Source organism: Syzygium oleosum, unplaced genomic scaffold, assembly GCF_021117445.2.
Source record: "Syzygium oleosum isolate NSW1041296 unplaced genomic scaffold, Sole_v2.1 Sole_v2.44, whole genome shotgun sequence".
Lineage (NCBI taxonomy): Eukaryota > Viridiplantae > Streptophyta > Magnoliopsida > Myrtales > Myrtaceae > Syzygium > Syzygium oleosum.
The window spans coordinates 757,299-779,502 of NW_026607528.1; the positions used below are offsets into that span (position 1 = coordinate 757,299).

General features: G+C 38.4%; 1 protein-coding gene and 1 pseudogene across 1 annotated transcript; both read right to left on the minus strand.

Annotated features, from left to right (window-relative positions):
• LOC115667933 (26S proteasome non-ATPase regulatory subunit 12 homolog B-like) overlaps nucleotides 1–22,204 on the minus strand; it is a 73,215-nt pseudogene that overhangs the window by 43,573 nt on the left and 7,438 nt on the right.
• Nucleotides 8,549–20,777, minus strand: LOC115662598 (disease resistance protein RUN1-like). Its single transcript, XM_056306462.1, has 12 exons — nucleotides 19,901–20,777; nucleotides 18,699–19,794; nucleotides 15,953–16,234; nucleotides 12,933–14,604; nucleotides 10,674–10,753; nucleotides 10,491–10,547; nucleotides 10,217–10,413; nucleotides 9,866–9,971; nucleotides 9,675–9,733; nucleotides 9,541–9,596; nucleotides 9,270–9,346; nucleotides 8,549–8,647 (listed from the first exon to the last, which is right to left on the minus strand). The coding sequence occupies exons 1-12, from the start codon at nucleotides 20,452–20,454 to the stop codon at nucleotides 8,549–8,551; spliced, it is 4,335 nt and encodes a 1,444-aa protein (XP_056162437.1). The 5' UTR covers nucleotides 20,455–20,777.

A 22,204-nucleotide genomic window follows, 5' to 3' on the forward strand; every position in this document is an offset into this window, starting at 1 on the left:
TCCCTCTAATTAGACCAGAAGAAAAAGATTATGTCATATGATTTTGGTAATTTCCCACTTACTATGATGGTCATCCAGAAAGAATTATTCAAGAGATTCATTTTGGTTAGTGAGATAGATTTTTCATTGCTCCTATCAACAAACACAAATATTGTCTAAAGAGATTAATGAAATGGTTAACGCAACTATTAAGAGGGGTTGAATGGATTGTTTTAAGAAAATTAGAACTTTTTCGTGGAAAATGTGTACAGTGTACTGCTGTAGGAGGGTGATTGGTTGTTTTAAGAAAATTAAAAACTTTTTCGTGAAGAACATGTATAGTGTGCTGTTGTAGGAATGTGTACAGTGGGCTGTTGGAGGAGGGCGAATTGGTTGTTTTAAGAAAATTTAAACTTCTTCATGAAGAACGTGCATGGTGTATTGCTTTTGCAGGAAAATAGTTATGCAGGAGTAGTACTTTCTATCCAACGGATAATGAAAGAGTCATAGAGAGAAGAGATGCAAAATAAATTTATAGTGGTTTGACCTTCCACTTGACTTACTACACTCACGACAAGGCTAAGTCCACTAAGTAATCCTCGAGATTTTACGGTTTGTAGAGGGTGCTGCTTCCACACAAAGCTCAATAGACATTCTACAAAACACAAATACCTTTTAGAAGAGCGCATATTTCTTCAGAGAAATACAATCAAATTGCACGGCTTTAATACACAAGAGCATAGACTAAGAGTGTTTCAAGATTGAATCAACCTATATTGACTCAAACCAAATTAATTACATCAGGGAAGAGCTGGTTTAAGCACAGCCCTATGTCAAAATCTCCTCTCTTTTTTATCTCAAAAATCCAATTATTCATATTGTTTCAAAACCTAAGCATGCAGTTAATCAATAATTAACATAATATTACTTAAGAAACCTATAAAATTTCATTCATATGATGCTTGTGCCATCTCACTTTAACGGCTCATAACTTTCATCTAAAATTTAAACCCAACCAAGTTTTCGTTTTACTTGTTTGTTCAGCTTCTTAGTGACTTCGCTATTGGGATTTTGGTATCCAAATCCCATAGAAGGTGATTGAGAAGTGTGGTTCAGACAATTTTGTTTTTCACCGAACAGACATGTCTGTTCTGAATTTTATTTTATTTTATTGATAGATATGTTTGTTCGTGATTGTTTACTCGTTTATTTTCGGATAGATATGTCTGTTCATGAACCGAACGAAACTTTTCGGTTCTTCGTGACTCTTCATTGTTTTTAAATAAAACAAAATACATTTGTGTTTTGGTGCGGCATTTTTCTGCTGCTCTCTTATTCTTCATTATTGTCATTTTCGTGGGATTAATCTGCAAAGTTGCGTTCAAAGGTTTCCTTTGAAGAAGTACCGCTTCATAGGAAAGACGATCCGTTCTATCCTAGGAGACAATTGTTCAAGAACCTTGGGTACCGGTGAAGGGGACAAATTGTCTTAAAGACACAACGTGAATTTGTTGGGCTCGAATCATTCGTCAACATTCGAATTACTCATCTGCGCTTTAAGGTTTGTCGAACAACTTTGTTTTTGCACAAACGAACACTTATGAGTCAACAATCTTAAGACAATTAGTGTGTTTGTAAAGTTGCATTTTCAATAATTTCTGTCTTCGTAACAGAAATGGCTACAACATCGATGACGCCTATTGCGTCTGTTCCGACTCATAGAGAGAAGCCAGAAAAGTTCAATGGGGCTGATTTCAAGAGATGGCAACAGAAGATGTTGTTCTACCTCACCGCTTTGAACTTGGCAAGGTTCCTCATTGAGGATGCTCCTAAGTTGGATGAAGGTTAGACAAGCAAGGAAAAGGTTGCTACCGTAGATGCATGGAAGCATTCTGACTTCCTGTGTCGCAATTACATCCTTAATGATCTGGACAATTCCCTCTACAACGTTTATAGTCCACTGAAAACGGCTAAGGAGTTGTGGGAAAGTTTGGACAAGAAATACAAAACAGAAGATGCTGGATTGAAGAAATTCTTTGTCGGCAAATTTCTGGACTTCAAGATGGTAGATTCTAAAATCGTCTTAAGTCAAGTTCAAGAACTTCAAGTGATTATGCATGACATTCATGCTGAAGGTACGATGATTAGTGAATCATTTCAAGTGGCTACTTTCATTGAAAAGTTACCGCCGTCTTGGAAAGATTTCAAAAATTATCTCAAACACAAGAGAAATGAGTTATCATTTGAAGACTTAATTGTTCGATTAAGGATAGAGGAAGACAATAGGCTTTCTAAGAAGAAAGTTGGCAGCAATCTGGAAGTCTCAAGGGCCAACGTTGTTGAAGAAGGATCGAAAACCAACAAGAAGAGCAAAAAAGTATGGAGAGGGATCCACCCAAGGCCTAAAAAAGTTCATTGGCAAATGCTACAATTGTGGAAAGTCTGGACATCGTGCCAAAGACTATAGAGCCAAGAAAAGAAAGAAGACTCAGGCGAATGTGGTGGAACAGATTTTCAGTGGTGTTGATGATATCAATCTTACTGCTATGATATCCGAGTGCAACATGGTGGGAAACCCCAAAGAATGGTGGATTGATACTAGAGCAACTCGTCATATATGCATCAATAAATCGATGTTCTCATCTTACACGCTTGTGGAAGGTGATGAAAAACTCTACATGGGTAATTCATCGACCTTTAAGGTTGAAAGTGTTGGAAAGGTTGCTCTGAAGATGACATTTAGGAAAATTGTGACACTAAACAATGTGCTACATGTGTCAGACATACGCAAGAATTTGGTCTCCATATCTCTCCTTAGCAAGAATGGTTTCAAGTTGGTGTTTGTATCTGATAAGTTTGTACTCTCCAAAAATGAGATGTATGTTGGAAAGGGTTATCTTAGTGATGGTCTGTTCAAGTTGAATGTAATGGCTGTTGCACCCAGTGATGTTATGAATAAAGTTATTTCTGCTTATGTGCTTGAGTCTCCTAATATATGGCACGCTAGACTAGGATATGTTAATTATAAGTCAATAAAGAAATTAATGAACATGGGTTATTGCCAAAATTTGACTGTCCAAGTGAAAAATGCCAAGTGTGTTTTGAATCTAAGTTTTCTAAACCTCCTTTTTATTCTATAGATAATAGAATCACAGAACCTATAGATTTAATATACACAGACATATGTGATACGAAAGCAATACCGTCAAGGGGTGGTAAGAAGTATTTTATTACTTTTATAGATGACTGTTCGAGATATTGTTATGTTTATTTGCTTAGTAACAAAAATGAGGTTATGAATGCTTTTAGAACTTATAAGTCTGAAGTTGAAACTCAGTTAAATAAGAAAATTAAAATGATAAGAAGTGATAGAAGAGGTGAATATGAATTTCCTTTTAAAGAAATTTGTTCTGAGTTTGGTATTATTCACCAAATTACTCCTCCTTATGCGCCACAAGCTAATGGAGTGACGGAAAGGAAAAACAGGTCTTTAAAGGAAACAATGAATGCATTGTTGATTAGTTTCGGTTTACCATAGAATTTGTGGGAGAAAGCTGTTTTGACGGTGAATTTTATCTTAAATAGAGTACCCCACAAAAAAGCAAAACAAACTCCCTATGAGAAGTGGAAAGGCAGAACGCCTAATTTGAAATATCTCAAGGTGTGGGGGTGCTTGGCTAAGGTTGCGATTCCTAAACCTAAAAAAGTTAAGAGAGGACCGAAAACCGTTGATTTTGTCTTCATTGGATATGCTATTAATAGTAATGCATATCGATTTCTTGTTCATAAGTTTGAGGTCGTAGATATACATATTAATACGATCATTGAGTCAAGGGACGCTTCATTCTTTGAGAATATATTTCCATCTAACATAGTATATGAGCCAATTAATAATGATAAGAGGCCTCAGGATATTACACCTAGAAGCAATCCTATGGAGAATGAACCTAGACGTAGTAAAAGACAAAGAACTTCTCAGTCTTTTGGACTTGATTTTCTAACATATTTGTTAGAGAATGAGTCTCAGACTTTTAAAGAGGCTGTGACATCCCCAGAAGCCCCGTTCTGGAAAGAAGCTATCAATAGTGAAGTTGAATCCATCTTGTCAAATATACTTGGAAATTGGTTAACCTTCCTCTTGGTTATAAACCACTACAATGTAAATGGATTTTCAAGAGGAAAATGAAAGCGGATGGTACTATTGATAAATATAATGCTAGGCTTGTAGTAAAAGAATACAAGCAACGAGAAAGTCTTGATTATTTTGACACTTATTCACCTGTTACTATAATTACATCTATAAGGATGCTAATTGCCATAGCAGCGGTGTACAGGCTTGAAATCCATCAAATGGATGTGAAAACGGCTTTCTTAAACGGGGATTTTGAAGAAGAAATATATTTGGAACAACCTGAAGAGGTTCAATGTTCCAGGACAAGAGAAGAAAGTGTGTTGGCTGATCAAGTCACTCTATGGCTTGAAACAAGCACTGAAACAATGGCATACTAAATTCGACCAAGTCATGTTGTTGAATGGTTTTAAGATTAATGAGTGTGATAAATGTGTCTATGTTAAGAACACTCATAATGGTTTTGCCATTTTGTGCTTGTATGTAGACGACATGCTTATAATGGGTAGTAATAGTGAGGTTGTCAAGACAACCAAATGCATGCTCACAAGTAAATTTGATATGAAAGATATGGGGGTTGCGGATGTTATTTTAGGGATTAAAATTCATAAGACATCTGGATGATTAGCTCTATCATAGTCTCATTACATTGAGAAGATTCTTGGAAAGTGCAAGAATCTAGACATTGTACCAGTAAAGACCCCGGTAGATGTTAATTTATATCTTTCAAAGAATACTAGTAAAAGCAAAGCTCAAAATGAGTATGTTAGTATACTAGGCAGTCTAATGTATGTCATGAACTGTACTAGGCCGGATATAGCTTGTGCTGTGAGCAAGCTAAGTCGATTTACAGTTAATCCAAATGAAAATCATTGGAGAGCTATGAAACGTGTATTGGGTTATTTGAAGCATACTCAAAATTTTGCTTTGCACTACACAGAGTATCCAGCGGTACTTGAAGGATACTGTGATGCAAATTGGATAACCGGCACAAGAGACACAAAATCCACAAGTGGGTATGTGTTTATACTTGGTGGGGGAGCAGTGTCTTGGAAATCATCCAAACAAACTTGTATTGCGAGGTCTACTATGGAAGCAGAATTTATTACTTTGGATAAGGCCGGTGAAGAAGCTAAGTAGCTTCGAAATTTCTTAGAAGACATTCCTAATTAGCCTAAACCAGTGCCAGCTATGTGTGTTCATTGTGATAGTTAAGCGGCAATAGGCAGGGCAAGGAATGTCATGTATAACGAGAAGTCCTGACATATACGTCGAAGACACGATACTATAAGACAACTACTCTCTAGTGGAATTATCACGATTGACTTTGTGAAGTCAAAAGATAATGTTATGGATTCATTAACAAAAAGCCTAACTAGAGAGATGGTTGTGAAAACATCAAGAGGAATGGGTTTAAGGCCTATAAATTAAGTCATCATAGCGGAAACCCTACCTAGTTGACTGGAGATCCCAAGATCTAGGTTCAAAGGGACAACAAAGTTATGCAGGTAGTGTAGAGTACTGTCAACTCTTACTCATTCCCGTATGGAGACAGTATTGACATGTGAAGGTTAAGTGTAAGCTTTTAATTATTCTGTTTTGGGTATATGTTATACCACACATTCAGAAATCACCTATGTGAGTGTGAAGTGAGGGCCGCTTCTATGAAGAATTTGAAAGTCCGAATTCTCGAAAGCACTCATGAAACCGGGTGGTATTCACGGCCAAAACGAACGTAGCAGTGAGAACTAATTTTGTTTGAAAGATAGTTGTGTGATTCCTATTGTCTTGACTTACACCGAAGGCCGATAGTTCAAAGACATCAAGTCTACTGATTGACCGAGTAAGTCCAATAGGTCTCACTAGGGAAAGTTCAAAGTCTCCGACTACTTATCCCAATTCAGCGTTCTCTCATGGAATAATCGCACATTGCATCTCATGCATGCACGAAGAGTCATGATATCTAAACTTCTCATTCATATGGGGGATTATTGGGACTTTGGTATCCAAATCCCATAGAAGGTGAATGAGAAGTGTGGTTCAGACAGTTTTGTTTTTCACTGAACAGACATATCTATTTGGAATTTTATTTTATTTTATTGACAGATATGTCTGTTCGTGATTGTTCGCCCGTTTATTTTCGGACAGATATGTCTGTTCGTGAACCGAACGAAACTTTTTGGTTCTTCGTGACTTTTCATTGTTTTTAAATAAAACAAAATACATTTGTGTTTTGGTGCGGCATTTTGCTGCTGCTCTCTTATTCTTCATTATTGTCATTTTCGTGCGATTAATCTGCAAAGTTGCGTTCAAGGTTTCCTTTGAAGAAGTACTACTTCATAGGAAAGGCAATCCATTTTATCCTGGGAGACAATTGTTCAAGAACCTTGGGTACCGATGGAGAGGACAAATTGTCTTAAGGACACAACGTGAATTCATTGGGCTCGGATCATTCGTTAACATTCGGATTAGTCATCTGCGCTTTAAGGTTTGTCGAACAACTTTGTTTTTGCACAAACGAACACTTATGAGTCAACATTCGCTAGGTCTTCTGAACATGAATACTTTATTTTATCTAATTTTTCTTTTATATTAACTGTTTTAAACATACTTATGATTCACACACACACACATACACATAGAGAGAGAGTAGTATTCATTCAAAATTATTTTTAAAAAATATTTTAATTACACCAGAATACTAATGTGAATGCTTTCATATTTGACTTTACTTTTTAAAATCCCAGACTCCATCACCGACTACGCGGAAGATAAAGATAATCAGTCAAAACCAATCAATTCATGTGCCCCACTACATGTCCAGCATAATGCAGCCTCTTATCGGTACCGACTCAGTATTAAATCCAATCACGCCTTTGACAAACAAGGAGCACAGTCTTTTTGGTGGGGGCGACCTGGGCTTCAAATCGTAACACAAGCCGAGCCAAAAATGACCAACGCGAAAGTCACAACCTGCGCACTCACGGTCACGGTCGTGCTTTTATCGGGCGCCGAGGCGACGAATTACACGGTGGGAGGTTCTGGGGGATGGAAGATCCCTTCTAGTGCCGGCGCATATACCGATTGGGCAAGCCAACACGCGTTCGAGGTCGGCGATGTTCTAGGTGAGTTAGAAGTCGGTTCTCGCCCGACATGAATTTTCAAATTCACGTACATTTATAAGTGCAAAGTATGTATAATATTTATAAGTCGGTTCTCACCCGACACGTCAAATCAAATGTTTTTGAATGCTTTATATAAGTTTTTTTTTTTCAGAATTTTAATTGGTTTCCAAGTACATGGCAAAAATAGATCTTCAAATGATGTGCGTTACCTCAAATTTTTCCTACATTTGAAATAAGGCGTTGGCAATTACACTGCAACACTAATTAAGTCATCTAAAAGTAGTATTTGAACACAAAAAAAAAAACTAAAAGTAAAACGTGTGTTTCTGGCCACTTTAAATTGAAAATTACATTTTCTAAAAAACAAAACCATTTACTTCTCATAAATAATTAATTGCCCATGTTAAAAAGGACCTCAATAATGATGTTTTGTGTAACTTTATGATGATTGATGTAATTTTCAAAACATTGATGGTACATATAACGAGAAAAATTAGTACATTGAAAATCAATAATTTTCTTTGTCCGACTTATGCTAAGTAAATTCGATAATGGCATTCTTTGATAAAATGATAGATAGATATCAAGTATCGACTTGGAGAAAAACAACAACCTTTGAGGAGATAAAAAGTGCAGTTACCTTAATGAAATGAGCACCTCTAAAATGAAGCTCCCTCAAAACGGGTGCTCATTTCAAATGTGAAAGTGACATAAAAGGATCGCATTCATTAGCCTTTATTCTTGGATAGGTAATGTTATCCCGGAAGTTAGAAAAACACAAGCACCAGCCAAAATTGTTTCGCCAAATGCACATTTTGACGGGTTCATACTTCAAGCCATAAGGCGGAACAGAATTCAGTAACAAAGCGCTCATCTCAGTCCTAATGAATGCACATCTTGTGCGGATACCTGTTCCATAGGTACGAGTTCTAGAATGAGGAAAGAGGAAAGATGAAAAGACAGCATTCGTATGCAGAAAGTGTGTTCAGTATTATCATTTCAGTCCGAACCCCAGATCTAGTCCCCCTGCAAAATATGAAATCAAACTTAAGCCAGCTACACGAGAGTTGTATGATGAATATCTTCAGTCCCCACTTCAGAGTACAATGTGAAACAGCATTCTTCAGCTTCTCTCTATTGGAGAGAGAGAGAGAGAGAGAGAGGCTCGAGGAGAGAGATATCATTCATTCAATCAAAAACATCTTCAAGCTCTCAAAGCAGAGCCTATGGACCGTGGTTTCCTTGGGGATTTGGTGGCAACTTTTCTCGACAAGATCAAGCAGCTTTTCCAAATGTCACCTGTGAGTTCAAAATGTCATTGCTGTCCTTTGTCGTTTGGAAACTGACAACTCCCATTGGCCTTTGCCACCAGGGACTTGGAAATAACCATTAAGGAAAGATGCTTCTCAGCTCCCTAGAACGGTAATATAGAAGTAAGAGGTCATGCTGAAAAATTATCATACAAGCTTGTATAATTATCATTATATGGTCTCTTTATTAGATGATAGTGTTGATTTAATAAATTGAGGCATGTGATTCATGACTGATTAATCAAGATCTCTAGCGAGATATACTTTTGTAACACAGGAAATGGTGAGTGCTAATACTAGCAGAAAAAGCTTGCTCAGCTATTTTTAGCGATATAGCAGAGCTCTTCCCACCCTTCTAAAGTACATTAGAATATCAGGCTCCATGGGACAAGAAATGGTTTCACAATGCCAGGCAATGACACTTATAGCCACAACAAATTTATGAGCAGAAGTCGACTAAGCCAAGTGTACACATATATGTCGGTCAGAAATGCTTACAAAACAAGACTATGAAGACAACATTCTCAAATCCGTGACAAGCCTTTGGCTTTCAAGGTGCCAAAACCTATTTTCCACTATTTTGGAGCTTGTATCCAAGTCCAGCAACCAGGCCCCAATCAGGGATTTAAGGCAGAGAGGCTGCTCAGGTTAAATGAGGGGTCTAGGCAATCATTCAAAAAGATTACATCAATAAAGAATATAAACAAATGTTCAACACAATCAGACCTGGATGATGAGGCACAACAGCTCTGCAAGTATCTTCAAGGTAATCCTCGAGTAATACTTCGGAACGACAATATATTCTGCAGAAAATAGAGTGAGTCACATCTAAATGATAATCCAATGAAAAGAAAATGAGAAAGTTTTGTAATTACATGTTTGATGATTCTCCGTCTAAGATTTTCTGCTGCCTTCTCAGCAAGTTCACCTCTGAGTGTGTTTTTCTCATTCTTAAATTATCTTTGAAAGTGCTTTAAAGAGGAGTCCATTGGATAACCTCCATTGTGACCAATTGTTTCAGCAGCAACCTGCGTTAAATTATCAAAGGCATGGCTGACCAAATTCTATGGCACATTATTCAGATATCGCAAGATGTACAACCAATTACCTAGAACAATTCAAAGATGGTACCTGAATTGGGGAATTTCTGAGAAATGTTTATCCTCTAAAGTGGCATTAAGAAGGCTTGACTGCATAGGATCATGTGGTGATAGAATTAAGTACCAGCAGATTTTCCTTAGAACCAGCATTTAATTAAATCACACAATGAACAGCTGCACCTTGAAAAACTCAGTGAAGACTTAACAAGGAAAGAGCTTCACCGGTATCCACTGCTCCGGGTTGCCCTTCACTGATGGAATCTCATATATCGCCTTATAGTATCGACAAATCTCAAGGTAATCATTGTTATGTGAATCATACCTATACCTACATCGTTAACCACATAAATGCGGGGTAAACTAAGATGAGAGTTCAAATCCATCAAGTACATCTGGAACGTCAAAGTTTGCGATAAAGCTAGAAAGGATGAAGAGTATGTGCCAGATATATAAAGCCATACAAGTTCATGGTTTGAACCACAACCTGAATACCAGGTGGTGCTTGATCGGCAAAAACAAATTAGTTAAAAAGACAGTGGACACAACATTAGGAAAAGCAAAACACCAATTCACCGTACCCATGAGTCATAGTATATCCATTTCAACTCCAGAAGTGACAGAACATCAGCTGGTGCTTGTTCCACAATGTTTTCACCTTCTTTAGGCTTTTTCTTCTCTTTGGAAGGATCTGTATCAAACACTCGGGGGCCAATCTTCCTGGAAAGGATATGTGAACAGACATAATCCTGGACATCTATGCACAGACGAACCTGCAAAATCCATCGATCAGAAAACCAATCATAGTAATAGTGCATAATCAGCCAAAAGCAATACAAAAAACCCATACTTGTTCAAAAATAAAGGCAATTTTGTCCATCCTTGCCGTTGCTCCAAAAGTTTGTACCTGCATTTCAAACCCATCATAGGAATGTTGGACAAGGAAAAACCAATTACAAGATCAGTGACAACATAAGTCAACTTCTAGTTACCCTGATTTCTTGCATCAAATCAGTAGCTTCTGCTATAAGACCTTGTTCTTCCTTTCTATTGCAAGTTTCTTGATCGACCGTGCTCTCTTAATTTTGACATATATCTGCATTACGAAACTAGCTACAGAAACCAAGAAACAAAAGCAGATTGCTGATGAACATAAGCTGCAACAGAGTTTGATCTCACATATTCACCTTCCCAGCGGCGACAGAGTCAAGTGTCTTATAAGCTCTATCTTGGTCTCAACATCAGGTGTCTGGTCAACATATTGCGTAGCCTGCTACAGCATTGCTGTCACAGCCTGGTGATAAGAAAACAGCGACATGTAGGTCACTAGCCAATCAAGTGAATGACTTGATAATGTCTAGATCACAATTAAAACTTAGATTTGAACTATTGATTAACAGCACGGAAAATTTGTCACTCTAGAATGAAAATATGGTAAAAAAAAGGAACCAAAAGGGACGATAGCAAGGTACAATACAAATAAAGGTATCTCTATAAAGAGGATCCCAGCCATTTGAAAACTTGCAAACAGCACAAGCACTATAAAATCCCCATAAAGGACATATCATGAAATGTATCCTGAACTAGACATGATAAAAAAGTAACGCGATTCATAAATGAGTAGGAGAATAAAAAGTGAAAATTTGGGGCAATCATGGGAGAGAATCCAGAAACACAAGGTGAGAAACTGAAGAGGATCCCACAATACTAGATTCTAGAGGAGTCCACCATACTAGATTCTAGAGCACAAGCACCAGGCCCGAGAACTTGCATCCCAACAGATTGCCTAGAGCCAATTCTCATGTAGATAGGCCAAGCACATTCGTTTTTTAGATAGTTATACATAGATGACATGTCACAGCTACACAAAACGACTGTTCATGATCTAATCAGTACACATATGGGAGGCAATCCCAGCAGTATAAAATCTAACCCTTAAGGTAAAGGTTGTTAGGATGGATCCTAAATGATTGAAATTGGACCATACTTTGGATCAATAATCATAAGACTCTACAGAAAATTAAGGTCTAAATTGATAGATTCTTGATCTTCTTTCTGTACTAACACCTATATGTTATCTTGGAAAAGAGGGAATGAAGCTCAAAAGCAGAAGACAAAAACACTAGTATCACCACAGCAGAAGCACATCACTGAAGAAGCTCTCGTATCTCATAAAGAAAGTTAACTAGAGAAGCATCTGGGGCATAAGTAAAGAAGAGAATAAAGCAAACACAAAACCAGATGATGGCAGTGAAAAGAAGAAGACAGGAGGATGAAAAAAAATAGAAAAAATAAAGAGCTATACACTATTACGTAAAAAAGAATTCCATCCCCAGCTGTAAACGATGCTTGCCGTACAAAGGTGTTGGCATTGTGCTGCACTGCTGTTTGTGGAGGCACAGAAGACCTTCCATTTACCCCAACCCAAGCTTTTATGAAGGTAGAGCCCACTTCCAACTCCAGCAATAAAAGGTTATTCTTACTCCCGGTATAAAGAATCGCTCCTCCGGCACCCAATCTCAATTTCTTGTCCCCCAGGTTTCTTTATTATGTAAAAAGAACCATCCCTATACAAGATAATTCAAATCCTAAAACAAATCTATTGACCGGAATAAGAACAAAGGGGAGCACCAAGTACTGAATTCACTTTGTATACATACAACCATTAGACTTCCACAGGAACATCATCGAACCCCAACCTTTCCTTCATTAGAGGAAAAAGCAGAAGAAGAAGAAGAAGTAAACAGGCAGGCGAATCAAGCATCAGAAATTGGACAATTGCCAGTAAAAGGACGATTCGATCAAAAGGAAAAGGACTAACCATCTGGATCCGCTCCTAGAAATCGGAAGGCGAGCCTTCAGAGATTTGGCAAAATGGTCTGCGAGCACCATCGATTTGGAAGCCCCCCTTGGGGGAAGGAAAAAAGAGGAGAGAGAAAGCGCGCCACTCGGTGGAACCTCCCTCGCCAAAACTTGTCCTCCTCTTCTGTTTGTTTCTCCTCTTCGAGCGCAACTGATGATGAGAGAGAGAAAATGAAACGGTTAAGTAAACAAAAAGTTGAGGGGAATAAAAAAAAGAATGAATAAATGAGGGAATGGGAAGAGAAAATGGGGAGGAGATCCGAAACACCTTCTTCTGTCCGTGATCCTCCGCCCCCACTGGCCCAGACGACCACCTCCCTCCCTCCAACCTCCCACCTCCACTTCAGCGGATCCCCCCATCACCTCCGTCGCGAATTAATTAAACGCAACAGGTCCGGTGATTGTCTAAGAGACGGGCAGTGGGTAATACCGAATGACCGCAATGGTCCTAATCCCTCGAGCCCTCGAATTTCAACTAAATTTTCGCAACCCCCAGAATAAAAATCCTGCAGATTCTTTACGTTCGAGAGGTCCACTGATTTGAGGGAACGGGAATATATAATTTTCAAATCTATCAACGATTCCGATCCATCGAGGCCTTGAATTTCAGTTACACTATTGCAACCGCAAACAAAAAGGCTTCTCAGGTATTTAAAACTGGAAAAGTCTAGCAATTGTTCGGCAGACGTGCACTTAAGGATATCCGACACTTGAGAGGATTTTGATTCACCAAGGTCTTGGATTTCAACTGAATTCGTGCAACTTGCTGCGGCGTCCATTCTCTGCAGAATCTTTGAATCGGAAAGATCCAACAATCCATCGAGCTGAGATGCCTTTGGGCTCATCAACTTCGAAGAATCTTCAATCCCATCAACCCTAGATATCTTAGGGCATTGCCCTGCGGGTAAGTTGGATAGGCAATGTGAACCTTCCACGCCGATGACTTCTACGAGATCAAAGCACTTGTCGAGACTCAACTTTGATAAGTGCTTCAAGTTTGACAAATTTGTGAACTCTTTCAATTTTCCGCAACCATTAATATGAAGCTGCGATAGTCCAATGGGAAGCTCTGGGACACGTTCAAGCCAGGGGCAATGACAAAGAGCGAGTTTCTTAAGACGGGTTAGTTGGGAAAGATGGGGCAACGACGGACTCTGGTAGGTGATCCTTAGATCTGTTAACCCAGAGGGCAGTTCTGGTAATTCTCGGAGGTTTTCACAATATCTAACATCTAGCTCTTGGAGAGAAGAGAGCTTAGAAATGCTTTCTGGCAAGCTCGAAATGCCGGATTGTCCTAAAGAAAGCTCCTCCAACGAAACCAATTCGCATATATTACTAGGTAGTCGTTCTAGCTTTCTGCATCCATCAGCTTCCAACTTTCGGAGCTTTGCCAACTTCCCGATGGCATCAGGCAATTCCGTTATGTCACTTTCACTAATTTTCAAGTTCCTCAAATTTGGCATATTCCCAATGGTTTTAGGTAATTTCGTAATTGATGTGTATTCTAAGTTCAGCTTAGTCAATGATGTCAATTTTCCAATCGAGTCGGGGATCTCTGTCAATGAGGAGCAGTCATGTAAGAACAAGCTTTGTAGGGATGCTAGATTGCCTATGGAGCTGGGTATGCGAGCTAACAGGCTACATTCAGAGGCATTCAAAGTCTTGAGCTTCTTCATGGAACCAATGGATTCAGGTAATTCTTCAATTGCTGAATCAGATAAGTCCAATAGAGTCAATGAGACAAGGGAGTCCATAGATTTAGGAAGTTGAGAAAGTCGTTTACAACATCCGACACATAGAGTTTTCAGCTCCATCAAACAACCTCTCGAAATAGGAATCTCTTGTATATCAGTGTCATTTATGCGAAGCTCCCTCAATTTTACCATTCTACCTACTCCTACCGGTAGGTTCTTGAGTCTTGTACACCAAGAGACATCCAAGGAAACGAGGGTCTTAATGTCCCCAATAGAAGGATGAATCTCTTCTAGATTTGGACAATCTCTAAGAATCAAAATCTCCAAGCTTTCGAAAGCAGACAAGTCGGGAGTTCTTTTCAGTGATAGACAATTCTCGAGGTTGAGAACTTTGAGCTTGGTTGCCATCTGAAAAAAAGAAATGTTACCTCAATGTCATTGGACTGTTGCAGCTTGTGATTTTCGACTACTCCTTATGTTTTGACTTTTTAGAATTCCTCAAAAAATACCCATGCTCCCCAAATCCTTCACGGTTGTCTTATATAATTTTGGAAAAATTTCAATTTGGTACCCAATGTGGGGTCATTTTCTCAAAAAGGGGTCCAAAGTGGACAAAGTGTCAAATAAGGGTATGAAGTGCCCAATCAGTCTCAAATAGGAGCTCGAAGTGCCCAATTAATCTCAAGTAAGGGCCTAGGTTCGTCGGCCGGTCAAATGCTCACTGGCCGGCAAGTACGTCACTGTTCCGGCGATCGGAATAGGGGCAATTTCATCTTTTACTTTCTTTCTCTTTTTTTTTTTTTCTCTTTTCCTTTTCCTTTTCTTCTTCTTCTTTTTTTTTTTTTCTCTTTTCCCTCTGTCGGCCATAGCCGGGGCCGGCGGAAGTGACTGGCCTCGCCCGACGTCGACGAGGGTCGGGCGAGGGTCGCTTGACGCTGGCAAGGGAAACCCAGGGACGACCCTTGCCAGATGCCGGCAAGGGCCACCCTCGCTTGGGCTGGGCGGGCGAGGGCGACCCTCGCCAGATCCGGCGAGGGCGACCCTCGCCAGATCCGGCGAGGGCGACTCGCCCACCCAGCCCAGGCGAGGGCGGCCCTCGCCCGACGCCGGCGAGGGTGGCCTCTGCTTGAGGCCGGCCACCTCTGCCGGCCCCGGCTATGGCCGGTGGAGGGAAAAGAGAAAAAAAAATGTAAAAGACAAAATTGCCCCTATTCCGATCGCCGGAACAGTGACGTGCTCGTCGGTCGGCGAACCTAGGCTTTTACTTGAGATTAATTGGGCACTTCGGGTCCCTATTTTGAGACTGATTGGGCACTTCAAGCCCTTATTTAACACTTTGTTCACTTTAGATCCCTTTTTGAGAAAATGACCCCACTTTGGGTACCAAATTGAAATTTTCCCTATAATTTTAAATGTCGTTTTTAGTAGTGTTTGGCTACGCCAACATATAAATATTTTTTAAGCATATCAATTGCAAAAGAATGTTGGGGATATACAAGTGCCGACTACACATATTTCTGAATAACATTTCAAAGGAAATGTTTACTAATTAAATAGAAGCAACTTTTATTATCAAATAACAGATGACAAATTCAAATGGAAGAGAGATGCATTCATTGGGCGCCATGTATTCCTTCAATAGTATGAGATTAAAGAGAAACGACTAGTCTAATTATGAAAATCAATTTTCAAATGTTATACGTACAAGGAAAAAAAATTATATTGAAAATACTTCAATGCCTTCTTTACATCTTACCTTGAGTGGAACCCATCCTTTCCAGTCCTCTGAAATTGCACTATCTGACAGATCGAGTACAACTAATTTCTTCGGATGAAAGTTGGTCGCAGTAAAATCTGAGGGACAACCTGCCCACTGAAGCCATCTTAATTTAGAAAATAAATTTTGGAAATCTCCGGTGAAATTCACATCATCCGCTAGAAGGAACCTCAAGTTGGTCATTTTTTTAAATTGTTTAGCTGTGTATCTTCTTGCCTCACCACATTTGCCAAGAGAAAGTGCCTCAATCTTTCTAGTGCCCTGCAACTTCGAAACATTGTGGACCATAAGTTTTAAATGATGAGATGAGATCAACTGATGTAAAACAAAATGCACTGATTTCAATTTGCTGTCATACTATCATGGCGTAGGCTTCTCCTTTAAATTTTGTGAAATGACACGTTGTGGTCACATACTATTTATCTAATCTATGTAAAGATGAGAAGCTCAAGCGGTTGTTCCGGAAGTTTTCCTCTTCCAATTATGCCCTTCGCAATTTGCACCTTCTGAATTCCCAAAATTTGCATCCAGTTGCAATTACAATAGAAGGCCTCTCTTCATGCATAGACTAATTCAAATATATCTATGAAAATTCATGCCATTTATTTGTGAAATAACACTACATTTACTCCTATCATGTATTTGTGAACCAATATGACTCTAACAGTCCAAATGCATCCATCAAACTTGCCATCAAAACATGTATCAAAATTAAAGAATCCAAATTGTAGAATGCCCCCATTCTTTCTGGTATAATATGCTTGCAATTCTAAATATCAAAATGAAAATGCGAATGTCATCGCAAAAGGTACGCATGTGTTTTACGTTCCTTTCTTATCATGTGTTTCTTCGCTAAAGGTTTTGCATTGTACGTGGAAGGAATAATATCGAATGTTCTATACATGATTCTTACTTTCTTCTTATTACTATAGATGTTTGACACTATCTTTTTGTTGTCGTGTTGATTTTGTTACAATGTAGTAGTAGTCATCTAAATTTGATCAATTTTCCCATAGATTAATGAGATCTTCCGTATGAACAGATTGGACATGAAGATCGATACAATTGTATTCTTAAGGAACTCTAGTCTTTTACTTTTTTCTTTTGTTGTAACCCAATATTTTAGGAACTCAAATTTGTTTTTTGCTTTAGGTAATGAATTGCACCCTGAGCGCAAATCATGAGAGTCAATAATACGGATTTGTCTGGTGGTTTCAACGTTTCCTTCAAACTTGTATTCCTTCAGATGAGACGCTACTTCTTTTTACATTATAAGTTTTTTTTTGTATATTTATTGTATTTTTGTCAACAACTTCATAAATACCTTTTTTTTTTTGCACTTTTGAGTAGTGTTCTATTCAGTTGATTACATTTTCCTTCGTGGAAACATATGCTCTCTGGAAAGCATTGGTAGCATTTTTTTTCAATAGTCTTGTTATTTCATTTTGTTTTGCATCCCAATGTTTATATTTAGTTTTTCTTTATTAACGATACTTATGACATTTGCACATGCTTGTTTGATGCTTGTACAAATCATCCACATATTATAATTGCTTTTAGTGGATTACCTTTTAACTTTCATGCTAATAATGAAAATTAATCATCACACAAAATTAAAAACCACATTTACATCAGTTAATAATACCAAAAATCCCGAACTACTAGGCTTGTTCTACATTTACCCCTCACTAATTTTCATGTCACAAGGAATCCCAAACTAGTTGACCCATGTCACATTTACCCCGAAGTAGTTTTCCTTTCACAAAAATAAGATGATGATATAAATGCTAACTAATTTTTTGCTAAATAAAATGCTCACTAAGAGTTGAACAATAAACAAAAATTTATTATAACATCGTACAAAAAGAATATCGGGAGATATTGTTTTGCTAGAAAAGAGAATATTGGGAGATTAATAGAAAAATCATCCATCATCACAAAAATAAAATGTATTAGCAGATTCATAGAAAGAAACTATCCACTATTATGAAAAGTCTGTACGACAAAAATAATATATGTTTAAAGGGTTATATTACATGGTTGCTCATATATCATAAATAAATACAAATGCCATGTCAATAAATTGATGGTGTCAACTAACGATTGACCACAAAGGACTCGATTGCACAAAAAAGTGAAAGTTGGAGGATTATATTGAGCAAATACAAAAATAGATGGGGGACTAAATTGCACAACCAATAATACCTAGGGGATACACTTAACCCCACTAAAAAAATACAGGAACCAAGATAGCTAAATCGTGACAATTGAATGGAGATCTCACTTATCGTACTAAAACAACTCATAAGAAGTCAATACTAAGTAAAATTAAAAAGAAAGAAAAGACCTATCAAGAAACCAAAAGACGAATCCAAACATCAAATTGCATTAAACAGATATGTTGGAAAAGTATTGCCGGAACAATCTATAAATGTCAGGTTTTCTCTAAAAATACTTTGTCTTGTAGTTTTGTTGTTGCATTGAAGTTACCAAAAGGAGAGTATCCTACTACCAGGTAAAGATATATATCAATCGTCCATAACCAAGAAATTACTCCTCAATTATGTTCTAGAATCAGGCAAAAACAACAATTAACCAAAAGAGCTCTTTTGTGGTAGAAGCAGCAAGATTTGGGGACTCAAGACTTACAATTATTTTTATCTCAAACAAGAAAGGGGAAACAGACCCATATTCATTGACTAAGGCAAGTAGAAAAAACTCTTACCTTGCTGTTGTCAAGTACATCTGGGTTTGCCTCATAGATCCACAATCTGCTACGGTCTTGTGGCTCATTTGGATTTTCTAGACGAACAATTTCCCTTCCAAGATCTCTCAGTTGATCATGCATCATGAACTTGCCGTCTTTGTCAACTTTAATTAGGGACATAAGACTCAATACTTCAATCCCCCTCTCCGGAAAAAAATCACAGGCATCCCACATGTAAGTTGGATTTTGTTTACATGATCCAATGAAAAAGCATGCAATATCCAAAAATATCTGTTTCTGCTCATGATCTAATGCTTCGTAACTTATCATCAATGTCTCTTGCACTTTGTTGTCAGGCATTTTCTTTAATTTTTTTAATGTATCTATCCATACTTCTCTTTTCTTTCCACATAAAAATGAACCTACAACTTCAAGAGCTAATGGAAGCCCTCCAGTAGTAGATACGACATCACGAGAGATGACCCCATAATCACTATGAGGAAAATCCTTTCGAAATGCATGTCTACTAAACAAAATCAATGATTGATCCTTAGACAACTCATTGAGTGGGTATTTGTAGCCTGTTTTAGCATCATCGAGAATGCTCTTGTCTCTGGTTGTAATGATGACTATACTTCCTGCTCCAAACCAACTACCATCGTCGACCAAAGCATTCAAGTGAGCATTATCATCAATATCATCGAGAAGAACTAGGACTTTCTTACTTGTAAATCGAGATTTGATGACACCTATTCCCTCATCAACATTAGACACATGACACGAACTTCTGATTATATCAGAAATTAGTTTGTCCTGTATGCATTCAATACCCTGGCGCTGAGATTTTTCTCGAATATTTGCCACGAAGCTACGATACTCAAAATGACGAGAGAGTTTGTTGTACAACACCTTTGCAAGAGTCGTCTTACCGATGCCGCCCATTCCATAAAGTCCGATAATCTTTGTATCATTAAATTTATCATCTATCCAGCTCATAATGTCATCGATACGATCGTCAATTCCAACCAACTGTTGGGGAACAGTTAGCTGAAAAGTTCTTTTTAACTCGCTCATAACTTTTGTGACAACAATTCTGACCAATGCTCCTTCGTGCCTGTCAAATAACGATGAATTTCAGCATAGGAGGGAATATGTATATTCTTTCTCAAGGAAGATCTATCTGTGAAAAATAAACAACAATTTAGTGGATATTAATGTACCCATTTTCAATTTTCTCCGATTCCCATCCTTTCAAGGATTTGATTTCTTTGAGCGCTTCTTCCCATTCCTTTACACCCATTTCGTCCAAATTCTCTTTATGGGCAACAATAGCATCTCCCAAGCCCCTTTTAAGATGTGAGGGTTGCACTTTGTAAAATATGGGCAACACTATTTGCCCTATGCTTCTCTTGCACTTCAACATTTGAACCAGCTCACAAAGGCACCATTTGCTAGAAGCGTAGTTCTCAGAGATAATCGGGATCGAGATCGTGGACTGTGTAATGTTGCAGAGAAGCTCCGGACCAATCTCCTCACCAACACGGAGCTCATTGTCATCTCTGAATACATGAATTCCTGCACTGATAAGGCTAGTATAAAGATAATCAGTGAAGCTTTTGCGAGTGTCTTCCCCTCTGAAACTCAAGAAAACTTCGTAATCATTTCCCTTTGGCCTTTTGGTTCCGCCTTCATAATCACCTATGTGTGGAGTGGTCCATGAGGAAGACGCCTCATAGATCGGATCTTCTGAAGGAGTGGGTTTTTGTCTTTTCATCTTGAGAGGATGGTAAAAGAGATTGATGGAGAAGGAAACAGGAGAGAAATATGGATTCCCAGATCTGGGAATAGCAAAAATGTTTTGTAGGACTCAAACTCAGATCAAATTGAAACAACAATAGAAACTCTCAGACAACTCATCAGAAAAAAAGGAGCAATCAAAGCAGGAAACGGAGAAGGGCGAGGAGTCGTCGACCACCAGAGGAGTGTTCAAACAATACAACCCGATCCTCAGCCTTGGACGTTGGATTAGCAACACACAACACTCTCTATTGTGCGTGCTTGAACAATGATGTTTGCCGACTGCTTAAAGAATGCTGAGTTATTGCACGCGTATTATTCGCAGCATTATGCGGAAGTTGCGGGGAAGCTATGCAAGGGCTTCTTGACTTGACTTGCTTTTCCTTTTAACAAAAAAGTAGAAAAGAAAACCAACTTGCAATAAAGATGCTCCGAGTCCTTGCTTTTTCTACGGACCAAAAAAACAGTAAAGTCTTTGCTTTTTCAACTGTGCGCGCTTGAACGATGCCGACTGCTTGAAATATGCTGAGTTATTGCACGCGTAATTTCCTCAGCATTAAGCGGAAGGTGCCACTGCGTGCAACCTACGCTGGTGCTTTGATTGAAATTGGAGTTCCAGTACGGCTTCACTTGCTTTTCCATTAATAAATGGAATCTTCGGGGAATTGTAATGGGAAGGTGAAGCGAGCATGACACCAGGATAACGTTGCTGCATGCTAAAACGGAAGGGGAATGTAAGGTGAAGCACAAGCTGGGCAAGGAGTTTGGGGAATTGGTGAGACTGAGCAGCGAATCTATGGAATTTAGTAGTGAATTTCGGTAGAGGTTGTGGAGGATCAACATGAACATTTCCAAAGCTAAATTAAAGACTTTTTTTTTGGGTCAAATAAATTAAAGACTTGGACAAATGCATTTGGAGCATCTGCTCTTACCTGTACCTATAATTGAAACCCGTTCCGCTCCTATGAAAAATCCGTGCTAGACATAATTTATGCTAGACTGTTTGTAGCTCTCGCTCGTAGCTGGCCGACCTTTCATCTATTCACTTTGAAAAATGTCAGGCTAAACTTTATTCATTTATTGGTCGATCCATTCTGGGAATTTGTTCGCAACTGGTCCCATATTAGACGGTTAGGATGGACTTTTTGAGATTTTCATAATAGGATTTTTACGTAAAGAAATCGCAACTATATCTAGATAGATGTTTACATGAACAAGTAGAATATCACTTTATATATGGAATGGAAATGCTTGCTAAAAGTAAAAATCGAATATGGGTCATTGCCTAAACATCGGTTGTTAAATTGCATGTATGTCGTTGTGTGTAAACTCCGCTAGCGAAATTATTTTCTTGCGTTGCCCATTTAAATGAAAAAATGAATGTTTGGTTTCGTTTGGATGATGGCAGATCTATTTAGGTGCTACGTTTTTTCAAATGTTACACATTGAGCTGGTTTCAGTTTCAATTTCATGACATTGTCCACAAAAATCACTTGGCAAATCATACCAGAAAGGGTCATGAAGTGACCATGAATTTGCTCCCATAAGATGCAAGAAATTTCCCACGGGTTTTCGATGGAGCTTCCTTGAAACTCTCGTCACCTCATCCACCAATAATTGCTGTGCTCCCATTACTCCGCTTTATGAATGTGGGGACTGAATATGATGATTCTCCAACGTTCACAAGAATACAAAAACTGTCGGCTCAGACCTGCAAAAAGATAATC